This window comes from Penicillium daleae (assembly GCF_028827525.1).
Source record: "Penicillium daleae strain IBT 16125 chromosome Unknown utg000006l_segment0_segment0, whole genome shotgun sequence".
Taxonomy (NCBI): domain Eukaryota; kingdom Fungi; phylum Ascomycota; class Eurotiomycetes; order Eurotiales; family Aspergillaceae; genus Penicillium; species Penicillium daleae.
Genome location: NW_026623154.1, coordinates 234,424 through 258,352, shown reverse-complemented (window position 1 = coordinate 258,352; position 23,929 = coordinate 234,424). Strand labels below are relative to the sequence as shown.

The 23,929-nt window shown below is 47.8% G+C and overlaps 9 protein-coding genes across 9 annotated transcripts; 3 read left to right on the top strand and 6 right to left on the bottom strand.

Annotated features, from left to right (window-relative positions):
- Positions 1-926: 926 nt before the first annotated feature.
- N7458_005923 (uncharacterized protein) lies at positions 927-1,793 on the bottom strand (the record flags this gene model as incomplete). Its single annotated transcript, XM_056909305.1, has 2 exons — positions 927-1,444; positions 1,502-1,793. The coding sequence occupies 2 exons, from the start codon at positions 1,791-1,793 to the stop codon at positions 927-929; spliced, it is 810 nt and encodes a 269-aa protein (XP_056765009.1).
- A 195-nt stretch (positions 1,794-1,988) lies between these two features.
- Positions 1,989-2,387, top strand: N7458_005922 (uncharacterized protein; the record flags this gene model as incomplete). The annotated part of the gene is made up of 1 exon (XM_056909304.1): positions 1,989-2,387. One exon carries the CDS (start codon positions 1,989-1,991, stop codon positions 2,385-2,387), a length of 399 nt encoding a protein of 132 aa, XP_056765008.1.
- Positions 2,388-5,628: 3,241 nt separating this feature from the next.
- Positions 5,629-6,039, bottom strand: N7458_005921 (uncharacterized protein; the record flags this gene model as incomplete). Its single annotated transcript, XM_056909303.1, has 1 exon — positions 5,629-6,039. The coding sequence occupies one exon, from the start codon at positions 6,037-6,039 to the stop codon at positions 5,629-5,631; it is 411 nt and encodes a 136-aa protein (XP_056765007.1).
- A 4,798-nt stretch (positions 6,040-10,837) lies between these two features.
- N7458_005920 (uncharacterized protein) lies at positions 10,838-11,416 on the bottom strand (the record flags this gene model as incomplete). The annotated part of the gene is made up of 2 exons (XM_056909302.1): positions 10,838-11,252; positions 11,367-11,416. 2 exons carry the CDS (start codon positions 11,414-11,416, stop codon positions 10,838-10,840), a joined length of 465 nt encoding a protein of 154 aa, XP_056765006.1.
- A 1,793-nt stretch (positions 11,417-13,209) lies between these two features.
- On the top strand, positions 13,210-15,060 carry ftmI (the record flags this gene model as incomplete). Its single annotated transcript, XM_056909301.1, has 1 exon — positions 13,210-15,060. The coding sequence occupies one exon, from the start codon at positions 13,210-13,212 to the stop codon at positions 15,058-15,060; it is 1,851 nt and encodes a 616-aa protein (XP_056765005.1).
- A 539-nt stretch (positions 15,061-15,599) lies between these two features.
- On the bottom strand, positions 15,600-15,853 carry N7458_005918 (uncharacterized protein; the record flags this gene model as incomplete). Its single annotated transcript, XM_056909300.1, has 2 exons — positions 15,600-15,786; positions 15,831-15,853. 2 exons carry the CDS (start codon positions 15,851-15,853, stop codon positions 15,600-15,602), a joined length of 210 nt encoding a protein of 69 aa, XP_056765004.1.
- A 166-nt stretch (positions 15,854-16,019) lies between these two features.
- On the bottom strand, positions 16,020-17,114 carry N7458_005917 (uncharacterized protein; the record flags this gene model as incomplete). The annotated part of the gene is made up of 1 exon (XM_056909299.1): positions 16,020-17,114. One exon carries the CDS (start codon positions 17,112-17,114, stop codon positions 16,020-16,022), a length of 1,095 nt encoding a protein of 364 aa, XP_056765003.1.
- Positions 17,115-17,849: 735 nt separating this feature from the next.
- On the bottom strand, positions 17,850-18,674 carry N7458_005916 (fungal specific transcription factor domain-containing protein; the record flags this gene model as incomplete). The annotated part of the gene is made up of 1 exon (XM_056909298.1): positions 17,850-18,674. One exon carries the CDS (start codon positions 18,672-18,674, stop codon positions 17,850-17,852), a length of 825 nt encoding a protein of 274 aa, XP_056765002.1.
- Positions 18,675-20,060: 1,386 nt separating this feature from the next.
- N7458_005915 (uncharacterized protein) lies at positions 20,061-21,896 on the top strand (the record flags this gene model as incomplete). The annotated part of the gene is made up of 7 exons (XM_056909297.1): positions 20,061-20,223; positions 20,293-20,373; positions 20,425-20,508; positions 20,563-20,620; positions 20,676-20,970; positions 21,041-21,435; positions 21,500-21,896. The coding sequence occupies 7 exons, from the start codon at positions 20,061-20,063 to the stop codon at positions 21,894-21,896; spliced, it is 1,473 nt and encodes a 490-aa protein (XP_056765001.1).
- Positions 21,897-23,929: the final 2,033 nt, after the last annotated feature.

Here is a 23,929-nt window from a genome sequence, read left to right as displayed (position 1 = left end):
ATCTGAAAGATCGCTGCCCGTAGGGGCAGTTATGCTAACATCGTCTCCCTCCGTAGAAATCGGATAATCTATGCTGACCATAAGGGGGAGGGAAACAAGCATAAGGTGGTATAAATGCTCAGCAATGTGCTCGCCCATTGCCCACGTTGTGGCTTTCCTTTCATCATCTATAGGATCCGGCATGAGTTTGACGCGTTTGTGCGACCGCTGCGGTGAACCGACTCGATGTTTACGATGTGACGAGGGTGCTATGAGCTTAGATTCTGAGCTCCTTGAATCATTTTCTTCGACTTTAAAGAAGCAAAGAGGACACGTTGATGCTAGACGTTGACAATTTTGTAGGGTCGTGGTCAAGCGCAGTTCGTCGTGGTGTAGAGAATTGTGTGCATAGGGCTCTTCACTGGTTGAGAACTGGTAGATGGATTCGTTCTCATGTTCAACGCTGCATTTCCATACTGGTTCCCTGTGGATATCTTGCGCCAAGTACTCGGAGTGCGTTGATACCATGTGCCCATACCATTCTTTAGACGACGAGAAGGTTGGCCTAGACTCGCGACAACCCTCAGCAATGCAGACATAAAGCAGAAGATCTTGCATGTAGTGTCGTCTTTCTGATTGTTAGGATCGGGCAAAAGATAAATTTCACAGAAGCAACAGGTTTCGGGAATGTAACTTGCCGTTCTTCAGCTGTCCATTTAGTATATCCGTCCTCTGCTGTTCTCACGAACGACTTTTCGATCATCTGAAAGCACCACTGGCATGGTGTGTACTACTCCTCTCCGAATCTAGGACGAGTCGGCTCCCTAAGCGAGGTTTCGTGCACTGTTAAAGTCTTGGTTGCCTTTGACTGAGTAGTGGAATGCTCAACATTTGGAGGCAGATATTTCGAGTTGATTGAAGACGCTGTGAAATCGACCTTAATCTCTCTACTTACCCCAGCCTCGGTTTGTTCGGTCATGACTAGGCCTTGAGGTTGTCGTTGCAGGTTCCAGTAATGCACTCTTTTGGGGCCGATTACAACCTGCTCCTGATTCGACAACTTTTGCGATAGGGTCCGTAGGTGATTTAATGTGTTTGTTTCGATAGAACTCATATTTGAGACTTGCATATCTATCTGTGAGTGCGTCGGCCAGCTGCTGGCGAAGGCTTTCAAGGGCACTAGGGTAGAGAAGGAAGAGCATCAAATAGGCCTTTTCTTCAAACTCGCTCAGTGGAACAATACCTGGATTTCTCGCGATAAACTGTCTAGCTCTCACGACGGGAATCGACTTCGTTGAAGATCTGATGCTGATGCCAAGTTTATTCAGACGGGTTATGCACTCCCCGATAGTAGTAAAAGCGTTATAGAAGTTCCGAGGAAGCGGGTCGATCATTGGCGAGTCACCCTCACTATCCACTGTTTCGGTCACTGCCAGTGACATTTGAAGACCTCTCGGGAGCTTACCTGTGCTGACTAGATTGTGTTAGATGTGCCTTTACCATAAGTCTAACACATACGTACCTAGGAAGAGGTTTCTCCGCAAAACCTCCAGAAAGCGGATAAAAATGTCTTGCAGTTCTGGCCGATCTCGTACTCGGTAGTCAAGGCATGCTTGAGGACCGGCAAATACTCCCATAAAAGTTGCCCAGCCGTCGAAGCGACCATAACACTCCTCGATGGATTTAGATATTTCAAGCAGGGGGGAATAATTTTCAATCTTGCCGAATCGATTCAAGCACTTGTCGAAGAGCCTGTCATAGTCAAGAGCCATAAGGCGAATCGGTTGCGCCTTCGGCTGAGTGTCAAGATCCATGTTTGCTCTAGCTCTTAGATTGCTATACTTAAGGTCAGATATGGCATTCAAGGTGCCATGCTTTTGAGCCAGCGTTCTGCGGGATAGGATACCGTCACGTGGTGACGCGAGTTTCCAACCTCCTCCCTGGTCCTCAGAAATACTCGGACACTACAGAGTGACCGAACAACTTTGTCAAGGAGAAAGGTGCCAAACATGAATGTAGATTGGGAACGACTCAAATTGCTTCGTTCGCATGCCAACCGACTTCAGAAGAATGTGGGATATGTCGGGTTGGACGAAACCGAAGTGCAATGTACAAAGTCCGGGATCGATCACGACCATCTCATGTTCCTGGAGAACAGCCTGCGAGTAATCATGCAAAGACAAGAGGTAGATGCGTTACTGAACGAAAGTCCGGACTTCTTTACAACCGACTACACTCAAAGACTGGAGAGACTGTGCGACTTCTTGGATCATTCGGTCAACGTGGCACTTCTCCAAAAGCACGAGCCACTCGGCTCTCCCCAAGTTTATGGGAGGCAAAATCTTGATGCTCTCCTTAATATTTTGTCACGCACCGATTGGCGATTCGTCATGGTGACCGGCCCATAACCAAGATTATTCGTCCCGCAGTCGTTAGAAGACGGTAAGAACCATGTCGATGCCTTTAACTCATCCGCAAGAATTTCCAGGACGGACTATAAACTATAAATCTTAATCGGTTTTCTAGTAATATTGGGAGCGTGTCTAAGGAAAGGACTTGGATAACAAGGTGATGGTTCTATGGGCGAGATTTGTTAATCTCCATAATCAGTATGATTCTTGCCCGACGTACAGTAATTGATTAGAAACGCATCCAGGTTTTCCTAAGGGCTTCAGCTGCATCGACTCTACGAAGCACCTCCTCACGTCAAGAACAAGGTAGATATTCGGCCTCAAGTGGACTGGACAGAATTATAGGAACGACCGTAGCTTTTCTAGGTCATTCTGCTTGCATAAGTCGAAGTAGATGATATTGTTACGCTCAGGCACGAGGTAGATATCAATCATCAAGTGGCAGCATTCACGAAGTAACTAAGCATGAGAGAGAGAGGAAGAAGGAAGAAGGAGAGATGGCGAGAGAGCTATCTAAATAGTAAATTGATGCCTTAGGTACCAGGCATCAACATCAGGCACCAAACACATAGCAAACATGTTGAATCGTAACCGATATAGCATGATTCGTCAAAATTAAAACAAAGTACTGATTAGCAAAGACGATTTCTAGCGATTACACAGCGTCCTAGGACTTCACATTCTTATATCCACCGAGGTGCGGGGTCGGCGGTGCCGGAGTCGATACCAAAGAAGTATGCACGTTGCATTCGACGACGGTGAGTTTTATCTTCCAGGGTCGTTGTGTACAATGCGATAGCCTTTTCTTTTTCCTCAAATGTAAGACAATGAAAACCCCGACGCCTCGCGCAACAGTCGCACTCCATAGTACAGTGGCCTGCTGCTCGCCGTCTTTCTGTAGCCTGCACACGTTTTTCGCAGCACCCACAGTCACTGCCACAACACCCTCCGTTCCCAGCGCAGTCGTTGACGAGTTCGGGATGGAGATACCATTTTGGATTAGATCGCCACAAATTGTATGCTCTGAGGAAAGCACCCTTTGGAAGCAAAGCTTCGTTCTTGTATAACTCCCGTTCAATATACCAATATGCCCTAGGCGGGACTTCCAGTACTTCAAGCCGGTCAGGAATATACCCCTCCGCTTGCTGAATACTTGCTCTCACTGCCAACGATTGATTTTGATCCGTCATGTGTTCCTTCAGCCGTGCATCCTCCCGAAGAAGCTGATACTTTTCCTTTAACTGTACCCACTGTCGAAGAAGGTGTTCTAGGCGCATGATCTCCATGAAAAGTTCCTCCAGCTCATCAGTTTTGAGACGCTCCTTCGTGATGTAAAGACTGGAAGTATACAAGCGGAAATGTTGTATTGAACGAAAACTTCCATGCCGTGTTAGCAGGGTATCCACCCAGTCACATAATGGAATCAGAAGTGAGCCTCGCATTCTGCGCAACTGGGCGAGGAGACTTGGAGGCAAAGTAGCACTCAAGCGCGTTTTGACGGATACGTGTGGTGCGATGGACGGATGTGGAGGAATTGGGACACAGAAGATATCGGGAAGTTGTCACAGATAGCAAATACTCTTGAGAGGGATATACAGAGGTTGGGCCGCCTCTAAAAAGAGTTCGGGATTTCTTTACATGGCAGGATGCTTCCTGTTAAAGTAAAGTAAGATTGGCCCTGACTCAGGTCCATGACGGCTTGGTTCCATCACAGTCGTGACCGATCGGGAAAAGTACCAGGGGTATTGAATCATTTAGCCAATACTTTTGATTTGGTCCGATTTTCGCATATCCTGGGTAACTTTTGAGTTTAGCGCTCCTCGCTTTGAAGATACCCAGGCGTTCTGAGGCTTCATTTCTTCCTAATCAGGCTCGTCTCGAATACAGTACTGTATGGGCCTCCTAGCCTTCTTCTCTCCTCCTTCGTTAATTCTTTCTGAAACTTCTTTCTTTGAAGTAGGCTTAGATTCCCCGGCCGGGGCTAGAAGGGGATTTCTTCATATTTGATCGCTCTCCAATTAGTCAACACCTGTTAAACTGTGGAGTTGACGCTTCCCACTAATAGAAGGCCTGAGTGTTTAGGCCACTGAGGAACCCTTACTCCGTACATACAGATACAGGCCGCTCCCCGGCCTCGGGGAACATTCTGCCGTAATAATAATTCTCCCCGAAACCATACCTGCCAATTTCAAAAGTTGGCCGCTGCCGGCCGCCTGGCTACCGTTAAATTGTTTGTTTGGCTCGTGTCGTCCGCCTTGCTTGTATTTAAGGAAGGATGTTGCGGTCATGGGGGAAGATCAACTTCTAGAGAGAGTTTGATGAAAAAGTTAAGCGTCTTGGTCTGACGGTCCATTTGTAGTCAATTTTCTCGCTCTACCGTCACAATTTCCGCTGGAGCTATACAAGAAGAGTATACCATGGCAATGCTTCATGCCACAACGATGGGGACTTATAATTGGGTTGACCCTGATCAAGGTTTCGCAGATTGAGAGAGTTTAAGTCTTGATTCATCCCTGTAGACCACATGCAAGATCTCGATTATCACATCTTCTAATGATCTCTTTTCGCGCTGGAAGCATGCCGCACTCGGTACTTTCTAGTATGAACCTTCCACCTTCCGGGTCGATGGTTCCTGCATCTATAATGGCACTCGGTCCCACAGAGTGATAATTCAAGCGGAATAGCTCCTTCCTGCCCGTATAGTAAACAATTGACTGTCAACAAATGGCTCTCATGCCCACTCCTTGTGCTGTAGTCCCATTTTTACATCAACAACCATCTTCAACCCCCGCCATACACTCATTTTTCAACTTTCATCTCTTCAATCCTTGCCTCCTCGGCCGATTGGTGCCATCAGTATGGACCATAGAGTCGTCATCTCGATCCTTTTGCCCATTTTGGCGTTTTCTGGCGTTTTCTTGTGGTTTTGTCGGTTTGTAGCCCCCATTCGTCTACTCCTCTCCCGATCCTGGGGCGAATGGGAAGCCGTACAATGAAGACTTTTGCTTACATGACTCTTTGTAGCTCTGCGGTTGCTGGCGTTTACAGTCGTTTGCGCAATTCTTCAGTTAATGAAGATCTACGTTCTTTTTGGGTACTCGCTACCCTTGGCGAAAGTAAGATATCTTTTCCTACAAGAATATATTTCAAATCAGCTGAGACTCTTTGATCTTCGAGTGTTGAGCCGCTGCTGCTGTCCCTCGCGCGGTACTCAGATACCGGAGCTGACGGTATTCCACTACGCCAGCGACCTAGAGATGGGTCCCGTCGTCGCCCCTTCGTTGGCCCCCGCCGACCAGCAGGCCGCCTCTGTGACGCCTGCGAAGTCAGCCGAGAAAGCGAAGAGAGGAGGGTGGATTGGTGAGGCTGGTTTCTGGCAGAAAATCCGGTCATTTTCAATCTCGAGCACTCCAGCTGAAGCAACCGCTGAAGCAACCGTGGCCGAATCAAGCACAGCATCGACGAATCCTCCGGATGAACTGACTCCGCACTCTGCGGTAGAGGAGAGACCGGTTTCTCCGAAAAGCTTGCAGGACAGAGTCCGCGTGACTCTGATCCCCGCCTCTGGCAATTCGGGCTCGTTCCCAATTCGCCTTATCGAGATGCGCACTGCGCTCGAAGGCAAGCCGACCGATGTGGAACACGCCATTGGGGCGTCCACAGACAATGGGGATGAGAGGCAGCAAGTTGGGCAAGGAGGATGGAAGAGGGTGCTTGGACCCATCCTAAGGGCAATTGGTATCGGTGCTCTGGCCATGTAGCACAGCAGAGCCTTATGTCATTCTTTTGTTTATAGATAGATGTCCCTCTTTTTCTGGCTGGGATGAAGTTTGTGTTTCTTCATTCGCTGGAGAATCCCTTTCTTTGGTGGGATTCTTCTCTGTTTTTGCTTCGGCTTGGAGGTGTCTCTCTTTTTGTGCGGTGTTCACCCATGTCTCCCTGCCTTTTCTTGTCGTTCTTTTTCTACTTTTTTTTTCTTGCAATTCTACTTTCTTTTTTGCCTGAGACTATGCTAAGTAACGTAGAAACTAGTTCCATTTTACGAATGGGTTGGAGCTTAGTGCTTAAGGTAATAGGTGATGGATGGGATTTGGATTTTGTTTCAGCAGCAGGGACTGTAGCCATTTATTTCTATTGACTTTATTTTATATAAAATATAACAATCTGTGAATGAATCTTGGAAGAGCGAAGAGCAATTTTAATTGAGGGTTGGCTAAACGATGAAGGTTGTTTCAGTGTTCATGGGTCATGTTGATGATCATTATTCTGCATTCATTACCTGGGGATCTTTGAGAAATATCGAACTTTTAGCTAAAGCCAGATGTCCCTGGGGCAGCGATGTCGGACCCTCTCAGGATTTGGTTAGCTATGTCATTGCCAAGTCTAACGGCATATTTCTCTGGCCTTCCCTGACGGCGGCTAAGCTGGAAGATGCATATAGCGTTGAGCATAAGCAATATGTTCTCCATCATATGCCCCTCGAGATGTCATATGCCCCTCGAGATGTGCATGTTTTACTCCCGCATCATCCCCCAGATTGCCAAGTCGCCGAGCTCTGAACTTGCAAAATGTATCCTCAAATGAACAATCTGCTCACCCAACCCACTCCACGTCGAAGAGCTCGCAGAGGCCGTCAGGCTAGACATTGGTTGCACATTAACGGCGTCGGCAAAACAGCTTGAGACATTGACTGGGCATCCCCTGTTTGTAGATAACGGCACCCGGATCTACATTGCGCACCAGACGGCATTAGCATTTCTGATCTAGCGGAGGGCTGTCTTCTGGATTGATCGCACAAAAGCGGTTTCTGAAATTGCGGAAGTCTGTCTTAATGTTCTGTGCTCCCCTGACTTTGCTCCGCCCGATGCTAGTACTGGCAGTCTGGAGAACCTTTAGCTCACGGCACAATGGTTGAAGGCATACCTAGGTCGACGAGCAAAATTTGAGCCACTAGTCAGCATGAAAATACAGACTTTCGCTGTATGTGCTGCCGATATGTACCGGATATCTGCGGCTTTTATTCTAGCTTACTTAGGTCGCTGTTCTCTACATAATTTCTTATCCCTCATTTTTGCCTATCAAAGTTAACTATTCGGCGGCTTTTTGCTAAGCCAACCTGTCGACTGAAGATTATGGGCTAGATAGAAGACAACCAGCTTCATGCTTATAGCATTTCATTTTTGGCTGACAATCTTAGACTGTCTGATATTCGGGGACAGTGCTGTAATATATGGCAGCCCTTCTTCTTTGTGCCGAGGAATAGGTTGGATGATAGTTTATCTGAGCCTTATAGCTCTAGAGGAACCAGCCTCTTATCCACATGTTTTCCAGTCGGGAGAAGCAATTTCTTACCCGTGGGACGGCAGGATGGCAGTATCGATATATGCGAGTTAAGCTCGGGCGACTTCATTGATAACTTATGCTGCATGACGCATTCACTGAAATCGAGTTCATAGGCTGGAACGGGATAAACAGCTGTATGCTTAGTTTAGATATCACTAGCCGCTGTGTTGTTACGGGATTGTCGTCTACCCGAAAAGGCACTAGGGTGCGAAGCAATTGTTTACTGGATCGCCGCGAAAGGGCATCTGTACGACAGGCATTGATCGACCCAAGTGCCGAAATAATACTTTTTTGCACCGAGTCGGGCGTTAAAATCTTGCATCCTAGGGAGCTGGTGGGCGAGACACCCGTCCAACAACCATCATCTCATCACTATTTGTGTGAGTAGACTCTATCTCTTCGAATGGTGTTCTCTAAAGAGCGTCTTGTAGACGGATGGAGTCAGTCTTATCCCACCGGAGCCCGGCATGCAGAAAGCAAGCCGCCTGTGGGTGGGCGGTTCCAGTTTAAGCTCTCTAGTTCAGGGAGTCCTCGGTTCGAAGCCCCGAATAGGCCACCTTGTCGCGTTAGAAACGTCGAATATCACCGCCGAAACCACACGAGAGCCACTCCAGGTGCTCGTATACGACTCGTTAAATATACATTGTCTGCTGGGCTGCTTGAGGTCCAGCCTGTACTTGCTCGACACGAGTGGGTGGGTCTGCTCGATTACGCTGAAAAACCGGAGCAAGGTCACTTAGTACACGCGCCACTTCTTCATCCCGCATGACTGGCCCACTAGAGCTGATGTGATCAAGATCATCTCTAAAGCGGCAGTGTTAATTAGGCGAGGGGAGTGGCTAATTATCTTCCAAGGGTTCCTAGAATTAGACGAGCAGGTAACGCTTTAGTTTCATTCGAATGGAAATCTCGGAAAAACATTACGGAGGGGTGCTGGATTGGTCTTTATGCAGAGAAGTCTTTGTATTAATTGATCACAGAGTGTGTATCATCGGAGTAGCCATCATAGTCGGAGTACAGTATTCGCCGAGCTGCAGTTATCAGTCAACTATGGACGCCTGGACTGCCATCTTCCCTACTAATTCCGCAATGCTGCCATCTAGTATACAATGTAGCCAATAGTATCCATCTTATAAACTACTAATTTTGTACTCGTTAGTCGGGCTTTGTACATCACCTGACCTGGGAGTGGTTTCTTTCAGAAGTAGTTGCTTGTCCCCCCTCGTGGGGCTTCGTTTCTTAACCTAACCCCAGGCCTAGCCGATAGCCAATATGACGATTGCCATTTGCATATTCGCACTGACAGTCTGGAAGCAAGCTTATATAATTTGATTGATCGACTCTTAAATAACCCAGTACAATGGCTCCCGCGGGTACTACTGTACCAGATGCATCCAGCAATGTGGGCGTTGTGGAGGTTGGTCCACCCACTCAGCCAGTGCAGGAAGCAAACGAACCCGCTACTAACGAGAAACACGACATAGAGGCCGAACCGCCCTTTTCAATATATACGAAATCGGAATAGAAGTGGATCAGCTTCGTTGCGGGATTTGGCGCCATATTCTCGACGCTTAGTAGCTACATCTATTTCTCACCCCGTTCTCATCTCTATCACCCTAGTCTCCAAACTTCTCACCCATATCACCCACACTCACCCTAAGATCAAATCCGGCGCCATTTTAGAGCGCAGGGCACATTAAGAATTGACTGCGTACTATAATAGGCTTAAGTACGGCTGAGCGGACGGGAAGCCCTGTTCTCCACACCCTATGGTCGTATGTGCTCGATAACTCATTGAATTGAATTCTATAGCACTTGTGTTCTGTCACAGAATAATAATCATGCGCCATAATGGACATACTGCGCCCATCGTAACGGCAACCTTCGATATTCACTACTCGTTGCAACCGCTGAAACTGCCTTGTGAAATGCCATTGCGACATCTCTATCAGTATATTCCAGCGTACCCGTCCGGCAAAGCTCAGAATAGAATGACCTTCCACACAAACACTATCATTAGACGGGCACAATGTCCCAATAACATGTCTGAAGCCCGCGACCTGGAACCCACTCACAACGTGGAGCAACTCGTCCATTAAATGATTCGCTCGGTTCTCCGCGGTCGAGCAAGCAGAGAGATATGCAATGTTCCCATGCAAAAGAGAGCTCCCGTATAGCCTGAGAACGCTGAGATTGTCCTGTTCCGAATCTTTAGTGGCACTTTGTAGTAAAAGGCCACTTTGAGAGGGATCCGGCTCATGTGAAATTCCATGGCAGGCAAAATGGGCGATATGGCATTCTCTGATCTGGCTCATAGCGCTTGTAGAGTCTGGCCTATGCAGAAACTCGATTTGGGCGGATGTTCCAACTGCTTTCATGATTGTAGACTTCTCGGTATCTACCCCGGGCAAGTCACAGGCGCCAGGTGTACTGGACATGGTAACCAGAAGTAGCCTTCGAGGGCTCGAAGAAGAAGGAACAGAAACCCGCTCTCGAGTATGTAGCAGTGCCTTAATCGAAGGTGTGTTGGAAGATAAAATGCGATTGAATGTGTTTTCCCTTGTAGACGTATCGCATGCAGCATGGAACGGAAAAGAGCTACACAGTCCAGTTCCAATCCACCAGACTCTGGGGAGGTCTTCCAGGGATCGAACATGATAATCAAGCTCAGTGAGGATAGGTTTTACGACATCGCGCCAGAGCCAGGCTAGAAATCCACGGTATGCTGGGGTCTTCACGCCAGGTGGGCCAGGCGAAGTCAAATCCTTATTGATCTAGTCCTGCGCCAGCAAGGCAACACATCGATAAAGAGGGATTAGGCGAATTCCACTTGGCGTGACAACGATAGCATCACTTCTTATGTCGGTGATATTCACGATGATATTGTTACCTTCCTTGGAAGCATCTTTCATTTGTTGCTCTGTGAGAGGCTGTTGGAAGGAGGCAAATCCTGGAAGACAACTTATTTCCTGTATGCATTTATTGAGCTCCTCGAGAGCCTTTGGCCGCCTTACGGAAATAGGTTCACGCCTATCCGTGCTTTCGGCGCTGAGTCTGCTGACAGGCGTATTCACCTCGAGTCGAAGGGTCTCATACCGTGCAAATCAGGCGGGATGGGCCTCTTTTAGCTTGGATGTGTCACTCCGATCGTCTATAAGGATGCTGAGGATAACACCACGTCCACTCTCCAATGAAGCCACGGCTTTGAAGGTAGACTGGCCAGCTTCAAGACTAAGAGAGCAGGCTTGTGTTGCTAAGCCGGATATGTGCGAGACGACAAATTGTTGATCCTGTAGGGTTAAAGATTGGTTATGGATGACCTGCAGGAGACCAATAGCTTCAATAGCTAAAGCATAGCCGGCTTGAAAGTCTCCTCGCTTGATTAACAAGCCAACGGCCACAGTAGACGCCCTGATTCGGACCAAAGGAGTCGCTGGTTCCGCCTTAGTAGCCTCGGTAGATACTTGAATTGCCTCCTCAAGGTCATCCACCTTGAAAAATTCCCAGGTCTTGGAGCGACTACAAAATCAATTGGCCCCGTGTACTTGTGGAGAACCACAGACCGCAGTGGCAGTTCCATCGTCCGAACGGTGGCAGGCCGTCACAGTGTGCCAGATTCTCCGACCGAGTTACCCTGGAGGGCCGAAGTTGTCTGCGTACATCAGGGACGAGGACAAGATCATTGTGGACATCGAGGGTGATGAGGTGAAACGGATCTTTGTTGTGGGGATCTTGCAGTCCCGCAAAGGTGTTATATGTAAAGATTGTGTTCACTGCGCGTACAATAATGTTAGAGAGGGACAAGAAGGAGAGCGTTGCTTTGATTATTGGATGATGGGGCACTTCTTCAACTAGACTGTAGGGTCTTGAAGATGCATTTATGGTTTGAAATAGGTGAGACAGTCCTTTTTATTCTGTTCGATTTCTATTATCAAGTTAAATGCATACTGTTACGCCCAGTTACGAATAGTCCTACCCCAGCTATTGTCAGTGGTGTCCAAAACGTCTATCTCCATGATACTGATGACACAAAACCTGAGATAATGGGCCCAACTTCCGGACCCAACGCAGCTAAGAGCATAAAGAATCCCGTCGCCAGGCCTCGGTGTTGTGGGTCACCATAGATATCTGAATACAGCCCATCAAGAGCAACATTCGGCGTACCAGCATTTAGACCACAGAGAAATCGAAACACAAATAGTGCAGCGTAATTAGGCGACAGAGCACAGCCTAGCGTAAAGGTTATGTAGTCAAGTTAGGCGGCAATGAGGACTGGTCGACGGCCTCTCTATTCGCTCAGGGGACCAAAGATGAGCAATGGCAATGTTCCTAACGGCATTCAACATTGAGATATTTATTGATGAGGATTCTAGAATCCAGCCCGATTTGAAGTATTTCATGTTTGGTATGATGCATCCAGAGGGGAAAATACCCCTAGGATTCGGAAAAGGGGTTTCAAATGATGGCCATATAAAGATTTATGATTGCTTCTTCACAGCGCAGGAGCGAGATTCGGGTGGGAAAGAGGCTGAGTGGATACAATCCCTGGAGGCATAGCCATACATAAAATGTGGCGAATCCTCAGGTTACCTATCCTCAGTGAAACATTAACGTCAGCCATCTCGAGTACACTGAAGATAGGAATATAATCCCTCGAACTATGGGGAACCATCTTTTGTCTCTAGGGCATTCGAGAATCGATTTGGCTGGCCATTTCCCGAGAATATCGATCCCCTATAAATAATAGCAGTAGCACGCGGCGCACAATTAAGGAAAACAATCGCAATCAACGGCGCTTTCGCAAAATTGTCACGTCCGGGTGGCTCTTCCGATGGGAGTAAGGATGGATGGTGCCGTTCCTGTGACAACTTAGGAATATCTCCCCAGGGGTAATGGCTTTAATATTGTATATTACAGCACTCGCATCATCCATATCCATAAAGTATTACGCCCTGTCTTTGTCTGGTTAAATCTACAACCAAAGGGTACTCTTATTTCACGACAGACGATGCCTGCCAATGAGCTTGCTTCAAATAGCCTTTAAAAATGGGGCTAGCAGCCAAGCATAAACGAAAGCATCTCGCCAACTGTCGGTTTCTTGGAAATAGTATCTTTTTACCACTATTGACCACATAAAATGCTTTGATTTGATAGCTGAGACTCATTGAGTATTTGACTATTTTCACCTGAGATATGAGTACCTTACCGAACCCCGCGGAGTAATATATTATTGAGACGGGGGTCTATAGTGTGGGGAGCTGTTATCAAGGCAAGCCCAAAATAAGTGCAAATTCCACACGATGGATTGGAAGAATCCTAAATGGAGGTGTACTTTATACCCTTCACTTTTGCTCCATTTTCTATTTTGTAGAACCTGTTATCTGCCTAACACGTGACCAGCGTGAATCTCGTATTCTAACATAAGATCAGCCCCATCCCCTGAAAGAAAGTCGATGACACAACTCAGCCGCCCAAAATGAAATCCCAGAAAGGTCTCCCCCTACCTCCAGAACTTCTCCTGCGGTTGGCCGAGTATCTGGAACCACCGGACCTCGTGTCCCTCGCTCAGGCGACGGAAGCCTTCGCGCGGCTCGCTTTTGAGTCCAAATCACCCGCTCTCAGCGAGAGCGGGCGGAGCATCCTCTTCAGAGTGGTTTCATGTGGACACGTTAGCATTCTCCGGGAATATTTAGACGCAGGAGCGGACCCGCGCGCCACAGACGTAGAAGGGATTACCCCGTTGCATGGGGCCTGCTGTTATGGGCACGAGGCGGTTGCTGCTTTACTGGTCGACGCTGGAGCGGACATGAATGCTCGGCACAAGAAAGGGATGACGCCCTTGGATTTTGCAATCGTGACTGGCCATGACCGCGTTGTTGAGGCGCTCCTTGCGAAAGGGGCGGTCATTTCTGACTGCAGAATTGGTGACCTGCAACGGACAACTCTCCATGTGGCTGCCATTAAGGGCTATCCCCGCATCGTGAAGTTGCTTGTTGATCATGGTGCGCCTGTTCATGTAGTCGACCCATGCCGGCATACACCTCTGCATTTAGCAGCGTCTGAAGGGGAAGTGGAAATAGTGAAGACGCTCCTTGGTACTGGGGCAGATGGCTCAGCCCTGGACAAAGAAGGCGACAGTCCTTTGCATATCGCAGCTGGGAAAGGAGCCGCCGACGTCGTACAAGAATTGCTCAACGCCGAAACGAATCCTTCACTCCGGGGCCAAGACCAATCTACACCGCTGCACTGGGCATCGCTCTTGGGCCGAGCTGAGGTCGTCCGGCTTCTCCTTCTATCTGGGGCGGATGTCTCAGTTCAAACTAGCGATGAAAAGACCCCTCTCTACCAGGCTAGTAGTGCTGGACACGAAGATGTGGTACGACTGCTTTTGAGTGCGGGATGTGCCCCATCAACCCCTGACGATCAAGGGAACTCGCCATTGCATCTTGCTGTCATTTTAGAGAAACCCACGATTGCAACTCTTCTTTTAGATGCAGGAGTCCATGTGGATGTCCGAAACAACAAGGAACAGACGCCACTGCATTGGGCTGCCAAAGGACACGAAGAGGCAGTGCGAGCTTTGCTTGATCGCGGGGCTGATTTCGACGCCATCACCCATAGCGGATGGACACCACTGCACTGGGCTGCCTCTGTAGGCCATCTGGGTATCACTCAACGTCTTCTGGAATCGGGGGCTTCCGTAAAAGTCCAAAATCGTTCCGAAGAGTCATCACTGCATGTCGCCACTCAAAACGGCAATGACGATGTGGTTCAATTACTGATCTACTCAGGGAGTGAGGTGGATCTTGCCGACGCAAAGGGACGAACCGCACTGCACATTGCGGCCTTGAAAGGTAACAAGACAATAGCGCGGATGCTTTGGGCTGCCAAAGCAGATTCATACATCAAAGACAAGGAGGGCTATACTCCGTTCTTTTATGCTGCAAATGAAGGAAACTCAGAGATAGTGGAGATGCTTCTCGACAATGGCGCAAGACTCGACGAAACCAGCAAGGAAGCTTTTCTAGACGCGGCGGAAGCTGGCTACAAGTCCATAGTAGAAGTTCTCATCAAGCACGGCGTCGATATATCCGCGACAGATAAATCGGGAAATACTGCGCTGCATCGGGCAGTGGTGGGTAGTCAGAGGGATGTGGTTGAATTCCTAATCAATGCTGGAATTGATTTTTCTTACCGGAACCACTCGGGCAAGACAGCACTACATCTTGCCGCTCGTGAAGGTGAACAAACCATCGTTAGACTCCTTCTGGACGCTGGTGCCTCGGCCGATACACCAGACTCTGATGGATGGACAGCTTTGCATTGAGGTGTTGCTTATGAAGAGGAAGATGTTGTCCGGGTTCTGCTGGAGGCTTGCGTCTATCCAAGCCCGTCGTTGTTGAATTGGGCAGCAGAGAAAGGGACTTCGGTGTCAATGATGGGCCTTCTCATAGAGGGATCAACGCAGCTGATAGAGTGACTCAATGATTATGACACTGTATATTGATCCAAATGAAGCAAGTACCGTCAACTAAAAAGGGAGTGACAAATAAAGCAGAGGTAGGGGGCCAAAAAAAAGGGGGAGGGGGCTCAACTTCCCTGAGCATGAGCTTCTGACAGCTCAAATGGAGATCTACAATTGCGTTAGCTCATGCAGAGTTTGGGATAGGACTTGCATGGATTTTTGTTCAATTTAAGCAGTCTCAGGGATACTTCAACAATCCCGAGACCTTATCCTTCGTTTCCTCTGGAGAGTCATCATCAATATTAGTTTCAATGCATCTTTCTCCATTTTTATTCCGTTGCTGTGATTGGCCAGTTCAATTGCTGTATTTCGTAGCCGATACAAACCAAAGCCTCTTAGCTTCACAGCGCCAATCCCCTCAGCTTCCACGAAACCGCCCGCCGTGTCCAGCATCTCGAGGTGGCGTCGCGGACTGCTAAAGCAGCTCCCATTCCAGCAAATGTGGCTGGTGGCGACTGAGTCGTGGATCCACCGCGAGTACAGTGCCGTGGGTACAGAAGGTAGTTATCCACACCCTCAGGGTATTGACTGGTTTGGTGGTATAGTTTAAATATTATTTCTTGGTGAGGGACATTTCACCCTGCCTTGACGGCATGGCCTATTCACTGACGCACTTCTGGTTACAGATAATCCTTAACATCAATATTCAGAGCTAAATAACACGTATAGCCTATCTAGAAGGCGATTCGAGAGGGCGATTCGAAACTAGGGCATTGGCACGACTGCGGAGCCACTGTAGCATGTTTCTCGATACACCTCTATCAAGTCGGAATTGGAACCACACCACAAACCACCCAGTTACACGAAGAATCGGATACCATATTGCCTCCATTCCCCAATAACAACCGCTTCTGACCAGCAACTTGGATGATCCGTAAGGACCGAGAATAAGAAGACCACTGGCCGACATTAACCCTCTTCCATCCGTTTGTGTGAGCTGTGTCCTCATTCACAAACACCTCCTCTCTTGATGCGCCGTTCATAATGATAAGACCCGATCCATCGGTGCGGTTTGGGTGCAGGGTCCAGATCACATAGGGTGAACCCACTGGGGCGATCGCAGTGTCATTCGACACGATAGGTAATCCCTGCACTGAAGCAAAGGTCAAAGGTGATGAAGATACCCTGTAGTAGGCGCGACACTGTTGCGAGCCACAGTACTCATAAGTCATAACATACTGGTTCGTGGACTCAATATGCGCGACAGTCGCCATGCCGGGACGATCGGCGTAAGTTGGGTACACGACAACATCAAAGTCCGCTGACCAGGTCACAAGGTCGCTTGTAGTGACTGCGACTAATTTTTGAGCGTGTGCTGGGTCGCGTTGGTCCGAAAAGAAGCAGATCATTTTGCCATTGTACGACATCAAATAGGGCTCCCAAATAGCAGCGTTGCCGTTGGTCACAGTCTCAGGTCCCTTCCCATATGCGATGTGACTGACAAATTGCCAGGTCTTAGCATTGTCTGTGCTCGCGTAGAGGTCTATGTAGGCTTGGCTTAGATCAGACGGGACTGAGGCGCCAGCCATAAGAATGGTGCCGACAGCATATTTGCCCCAGGCTTGATCAAGTTGGTAGAGGAATGGTTGATAGCGTAATCCCCATCCGTTCATGGTGTCATGGACGCGTGAGTACTCGGACCAGGTAGCACCTCCGTCAATCGATCGGTAAATGGGGAAGTAAACGGTTGGAGGCTCAGGAGGATAATCCTCCCATGTCATGAGGAGCGACTCATCCGGCAATTGCAGGGTTCGCCCATAGATAGTGCGCCAGCTGGTATAGTTGGCGGGTGGGAAGAAGACGGCATTGTTATTGAATGTAGTAAAGGCGCCTGGGGTAGGAGGGGGGTGACGCATGCCTGAGCGAGGAAGGACAATGCTGCTAAAGCAAGCAACAGCAGCATCATGGAAGAAGAATGATTGAATATAGTCAGAGTTTGTCTTTTTATTATTTCTCGGTTTTGGGATTAACAGCAGCAGAAAGCAGAATTTATAGATGGGGAGTTCCAATACCCCACGGAGTTATTCTGGCGTATTGGGGCCAGAAAGAGTTCTCCGCAAACTATTTTTTTTTCAGTACGATGGATCATGGAGTGAAGATGGGGAATGTGGAGTTTGTTGATGCAGGTGGAAAATGGACCAATGGTTGGCCTAGGATTCCGCCAGCTTATACAGAGAGCATGTAAGAAACACCATCTCAACCGAGGATAATGTGGAATCAATTTTAGCGGTACATGCGAAGGACTAATAATATTTGACTGGCCTAGGCTGTAATGTATACCCCACAAAAGGACAGAAGAGAAAGCCCAGGGTCAAGAAAGCTAAGACAAGTAAAAGGAGGATTCCGGAAAATCATCAAATGTAGTTAGGCGTCCCTGTTGAGAAAACATTTGCGCCTGGGTGGAAATGATTTCGAGCTCAGCGACCGAACGGCGGTCCATGACTTTGTCGTTAAGCGGCAGCGCATACTCAAAAAGAAATCGCACCATCCAATGATCAATGCGATGGGTAGGCTGTTGAGAGAAAAGGAGGCAATTCTTTTGAAAGTTCGTAAGTCGGTTAATCTGAGAATCATGTCAGCCACGGCATCAGTCAGACTCGTGATAAAACTACCATTGATTTTACGGTAGGCCAGTATTGTTCTAGCTCGAGAAGAGCTTCGAAATTGGTCCTTAGCCAGTGGTGTGACTGGGGCAGTTCGTCCTCTGTCCCAAACAAAATCGTATGTAGAAGAACCGACGACGATACAACCGTCATGTGGCCCACTGTAGGATAAACGGCCTCACAACCAGCCTGCTGTCGACCGTGAGCGAGCAGTGTGCTGTAGTTGAAAGCATGAAGTTTGCAGCGAGCAGCGAAACGCTGTGTCTGTATTGTCGGAGTTAACTGTGTGTCCAAGTATTGATAGTACAGTAGAGTGCAGTAGTGATGGAAGCCCAGATGCAGGGCGAGAAAAGGGCCACCAGTACCACGTTTGGTGTGCTCAGCAAGGTTAAATTCTGTCGGTTGAGCGCCGCGGGGAAGCTTTTCCAGCCATGTATCCAGCTGCTGAGCGAGCTGCTCGGTGTTGTGGTCGATTTGGCCTTGCTGTAGGCTCTCGCCATGGGCAACCCGCCAATTGAGTTCTTGGATGGGTGCGAACAGTTCTACAAGGGTAACCATGTGCGCCCATAAGCCCGGTATCTCGCATGATTGCCACACAGATAACGGTTGGTCGGGGGTAAGAGTAGAAAACAATTGCTCATCCATTGGCAAGTGAGCTGGTCGAGGGAAGTCTCTCATCTGGCGGGGTAGGCCCAGGCTCGAGGAGCACCAATTGTCTGCCATGAACAGCGCCCACCAAACGCGGATTCTGATTTCTCCGGTGATTGCATTATCGCTGGAGTTTCCGGTGGGAGGCTCCATTAACTGCAGCATGGTGATTGCTATGCCTGCCAATACAAATTAAGGTTTCATGAGTATCCATTTCGTCATTTAACACCTGTTAAGTAACTGGCGAAGGCTTACGAAAGAAAAGCAACTCCGATGATGGATTTGCATGCGCTGCACATAGGTTCCCAACTAGGATGCATGTCTGGATATTCTCTATGCAAACATTCTCTGAATCAGCCTGGAGCAGTTGTTTTGCCTCAGTAGTGAGCAGCGGTTCCAACGATCGTGCTCTCTCCCGGGTGGATAAGTGAGCTCCCATGGCACAGATAGCTAGCAGTAAGGCCTTCGGAGCCCGCCGCTGGTTAATGTCACTCCACAGGGTCTGCGCATGGAAGATACTATGCGGACGGTCGTGGATTTTTGTCAAATACAGATGGACAAGCTCCGCCACGGCCTTCTCATCGGCGAGGAACTCACTCACAGGGTCCGGGGGCGCCGAGACCCTAGACGAGAGGTGGGTGGGTAATTGTAATGGAGAAGTGGAACGTGCAACAAGTGTCTGTCTACCAGTCCGTTGGGAATAGGAGTTTGAGCAGGGAAGATGACGGCACTGACAGCGGTTGCAAGGGGCCAGCAAGTTGGTTCTGCTGCGGACACACCTGCGCTTGGCTTCACGGCATTGCTTACACGCTTTCATGTTAATTGGAAAGATGAGGTTGAAAGAGAATCTCGACTGCATGCTAAGTCTTACTTTTTCGCTTTCACTTGCAGCTCCCCCCGCAATCTTAGTCTGGGAACTGCTTGCGGAGCAATAATGTGGGGAACTTATAACGTTGGCGGGGAGCCTCTTTGCTTATTGGCTGAAATGCCGCTCCTCACCGAAGGCATCCCATGACCACATTAGCAGGTTGCCTGGACGCTCAATTCGTGCAGGCTGGAATATAATTCTGAGATTAAATTGAGTTTGTGCGAGGAAATTTAAAGACCGACAGACAAGGAAGGGCTTGATAAGCATGAACGATCGATAGGCCTCCCACCGGAAACATACTATAATGGTTAAGAGGCATACTTAACGTATATGTTGGAAAAGTCCTTTGCCGTCCCTGCTGGTACTCACCGTGGGATTCTACTGCGGATTCCTAGATTCTTGGTTAGCTCAATTTCCACTCCGCCCGAGTGGATGCATCCTCAATACTTCCAGCGTCTTTAAAAGTGGGGGCCAATGAAAGCAATTCCTGGGTCTCTTTCACATTGGAATTCTTCGCGTGGGAAATACACTTGGGTATTTTCAACTTTTTATAGCGTTTTTTTCTTGTCTAGATATGATTATATACAAATAGTCCTCATCCCCCCCCCAAATCTTGATTCACGAATACACTCAATCCTAACTTCGTCTGTTTATAACGATAGGTGATCTGATATAACGACAAGATGAATACTATCGACCTTCAGGTCCCTCATGTCATCTGGTGGAAGGACCCAGCCCTGCGCAATCTCTACTTGGCGATGCCGGTTCTTATGCTAGCTGCAACAATCAACGGTTACGATGGTAGCTTGCTGAATGGACTGCAGACAATGGACTCATGGCAAAACTGTAAGTGTTAATCCACAAAATACGTAGTTGACGGATGGAAAACGCGGCTGTATGCTGACTGGGGGATAGACTTTGGCAACCCTAGCGGGTCAAGGTTGGGACTTTTCACTGCAATCATGAATTTGGGAGGGTTCAGTGCCCTTCCATTTGGTGTGTACACAGGATCATTCTCTGATATTAACGCAAACTAACAGTGTGTAGCCCCTTACATTGCCGATTTCTTCGGTCGGAGAATTGGAACCGCACTTGGAATCATGATCATGATTCTCGGCATCATTCTGCAGGGTGAGCTAGTATTGCGGCAATCACTGAAGTAGAGAGGGGGCTAATACCTTGTAGTGGCTCCGGGTGTCACCTCGAATATGTTCATAGGAGGACGGTTCCTAGTGGGATTTGGGTAGGAAGATAAACACCACATTTCCGCATTCGATGTCCATGCTGACAGGCTACAGGTCAAATATCTCGATTGGCGCAGCACCACTTTTGATCATGGAGCTTGCGTATCCGCAGCATCGAGGTAAACTGACGACCTTATACAACACGTTGTGGTATGTCGGTTCCATTATTGCTGCGTGGACAGTCTACGGGACTATCAAATACTCTGGAAGTGTTGCATGGAGAGTCCCTGTAGCTCTTCAAGCCCTCATGCCCTTTATACAACTGATCGGCGTCTTCTTTCTTCCTGAGAGTCCTCGGTGGCTATGCTCCAAAGGCCGTTACACCGAAGCGATGGCAATTCTGGTTAAGGTGAGAGCGCCCCTACCCCTACCTTCCTCCCAACCGAACATAAAGCACAAGGTTAATATACAGTATCTAGTACCACGCTAATGGAAACCCTGACTCTGACTTTGTGCTTGCCGAGTTTGCTGAGATCCAGGAGACGCTTCGACTGGAGCGGGAATCTGCGAAACTAGGATGGGCTATTTTCCTGAAAACTCCAGGAAACAGACGGCGGTTGCTTTTGATTGTCCTCACCTCGTTCTTCAGCCAGTGCTCAGGCAACGGACTCGTATCTTACTACCTGCATGATATTCTGAGTTCTGTGGGCATCACAAACACGACGGACCAGTCTCTCTTCAATGGTGGTCTTCAAATCTGGTCATGGCTGGTTTCTATTTGCTTCTCCGTCTGTCTGGTCGATCGGCTGGGAAGGAAGACCCTTTTCCTTATTGCAGGTGTGGGGATGCTGGTAACTTTTAGTATCTGGACTGGGTATCACCGCCTTTCTTTCCTTTTCTTTTCCCCTTTCCTTCTTGAAATGTGGCTAACTAGTTAGATGCTCCGCCGCATACTCTCAAACCGGTAATACAGGAGCTGGATCTGCCGTGCTCGCTATGATCTTTCTCTTTTACGGCGTTGCCGGATTTGCCTGGCCTGGACTGACAGTCGGCTATTCGTCGGAGATCCTGCCGTATGGCATTCGTGCAAAGGGTCTATCGCTTTGTCTTGGGATTACTGCCCTCTCTGGAGTCCTGAACCAGTATGTCAATCCCATAGGGCTGGCACACCTGGCTTGGAAGTTCTATTTTGTATACATTGTCATTCTGGTTATCGAGGTTTTGTGCATTTGGTTCCTGTTCGTCGAGACCAAAGGTCCGACCCTAGAGGAGATTGGACGCCTCTTTGATGGACACGAGACGCAATACGTCGAAAGTGAGGAAGATAAGGCATAGCGAGCATGTCTGGTTTACTAGAAACCAGATTTAGTCTAACTGTGCGTCCTTTATAACTTTGCCTTATTGTTACCATGTGTCAAGGCTTATGCTACACGCTGGAGCTACAATTTTGCAATCACCAACTTAGAAGACAGATGGAGAATAGCATAAAATAGCAAAAAACATACTCGGGAAAATTGACTAATACATCAGAGTAAACATGTTTGTGAGAGCGTAAGAACCGAAGATGTTGATAGGGACTCAACAGACTTCGAGACTACAGATCGATCATAAGGGTAACGATGGCATCACAACTAGGAGAAATATTTTCTAATATAGGCAGAAAATGTGATATGATCCATCATGGTCACGAACGAGGGCAGTTGTGCCTGGGTTGAAGATCGTCCGGTCGTAGGGCTCAGCACTCTGCTTTGGGCACTGTCGCTTCCTTTGAAATTTGAAAGTTCTAGACCTTGTTTGCTTTCGTAATAGCGATATTAGACAAGGACATGGCATAACCTTCGCTTGGGATTCATGCCTTTCTGCATTAGCCACAGGAGGGCTGCTCTATGGAAGTCACATTAATGCCTCGGTTAGTATTTTTGACGCCCGAATATTCCTCCGATTAAGCTCAGGGTCTATCAACTTATACCTTTCTTGCGCCGCCTACAGGTATGACATCCTTTGGAGCGACCTGGAATCCTTACCATTGGTAACTGAGACTGAGGGAATAAAATAACCGTGAAATAATAGTGATGGTAGATATCTTTTCTGTATAGTTTTTCCAATCACCGGCGGCAGTTTGCTAGGTCATATTTCTAACAGAAAGCTGTTTCAACGTATCCTCTACCCCAGGTCCTTGCTTATAGGCTGTCAATCGAGGTTAAGAGTGTCAAATATTCGCCAGATCTTGCCCAAGCACGGCTGATAGCGAAATCCCAGGCTAAATCCAAAAAGGAAGATTACGCACGGGGTGCATTTAGGTCTTTACATGACGCTTGCCGCCCAAAGCACCTCCATGGTTCGATCATAGGGTTCGAAAAACCGCTGCATTGCCTCCAATGTGGCCGCCATCAAAGTGAATTCCATTTTTCAAATGCACATAAAAAGTTCTGTAGATACCGCCGCAGACCAAGTCATGTTCTGGAGACAAAGAATAAATATGGCTCTATTAAAGCTACGTAGTTTCGCTCAAGAAATATAAAGTGATGTCCTCAGACCACATTCCTGGTTCATTAAGTTGAGCCCCTAATGGTGTTTCTCATCCAATGAAGCGTAGTGGTTTGGTCTATGTACAGGTCTACGTGGAAATACTGCTCAACTTTCCAGGCCTTGATCGCTCTGTCAGTTGTGTCTGTATCCGGCTTAGACAGCTTTCATCAGCGCTTTGAATTTAGCGCAAGCAAAATCGGCTCTGATTATCTTCAAAAGGATGTCAAAAAACATATATCGTTGTTCCATCAATCCAGATCTATTATTCAATAAACACTCTAATCCTACGTCTCTTTTAGCTCCTGTTAAGCTTTCGTAGTAGATAATGCATGAATTTCCTCCGTTTTGATAAGGATTTAGATTAGTTCTTCTTATTCTAAACTTGTCCGTCACTCGATCCCCGCCTAGTATATTTCTTAGTATTATTAAATCTCCAGAGTAAAAAGGTAAAGTTACTTATAAAAGGGATTGTTAGAAATGCGTCTAGTATATAAAACCGTAGAAGAAATCGTTCGTGTACACTAATCTAAGTACCACGATTATAGAAGAGAGACGAATCAAGATAGAATATAATCGGCTAATCAGACAGAAGAATCAAGCAGTAGAAGGTTGATTCAGATGGTCTACTATGCCCGGTAATTCTTCCTAAGATAAAAGAGATGTCAAAACTTGTTTAATTTAGATAGTAAATAAGGCAGTATTTATAATATAAGGTACATAGCAAATATCATATAGAGAAATCAAGAACATCCGAGGTCATCTTAGAGTGTTGAGCATTCTCTAGCCTAGATAGGCCATATTGACGAGATCGTTGAGGATCAAACTGATAGATCAGAGAG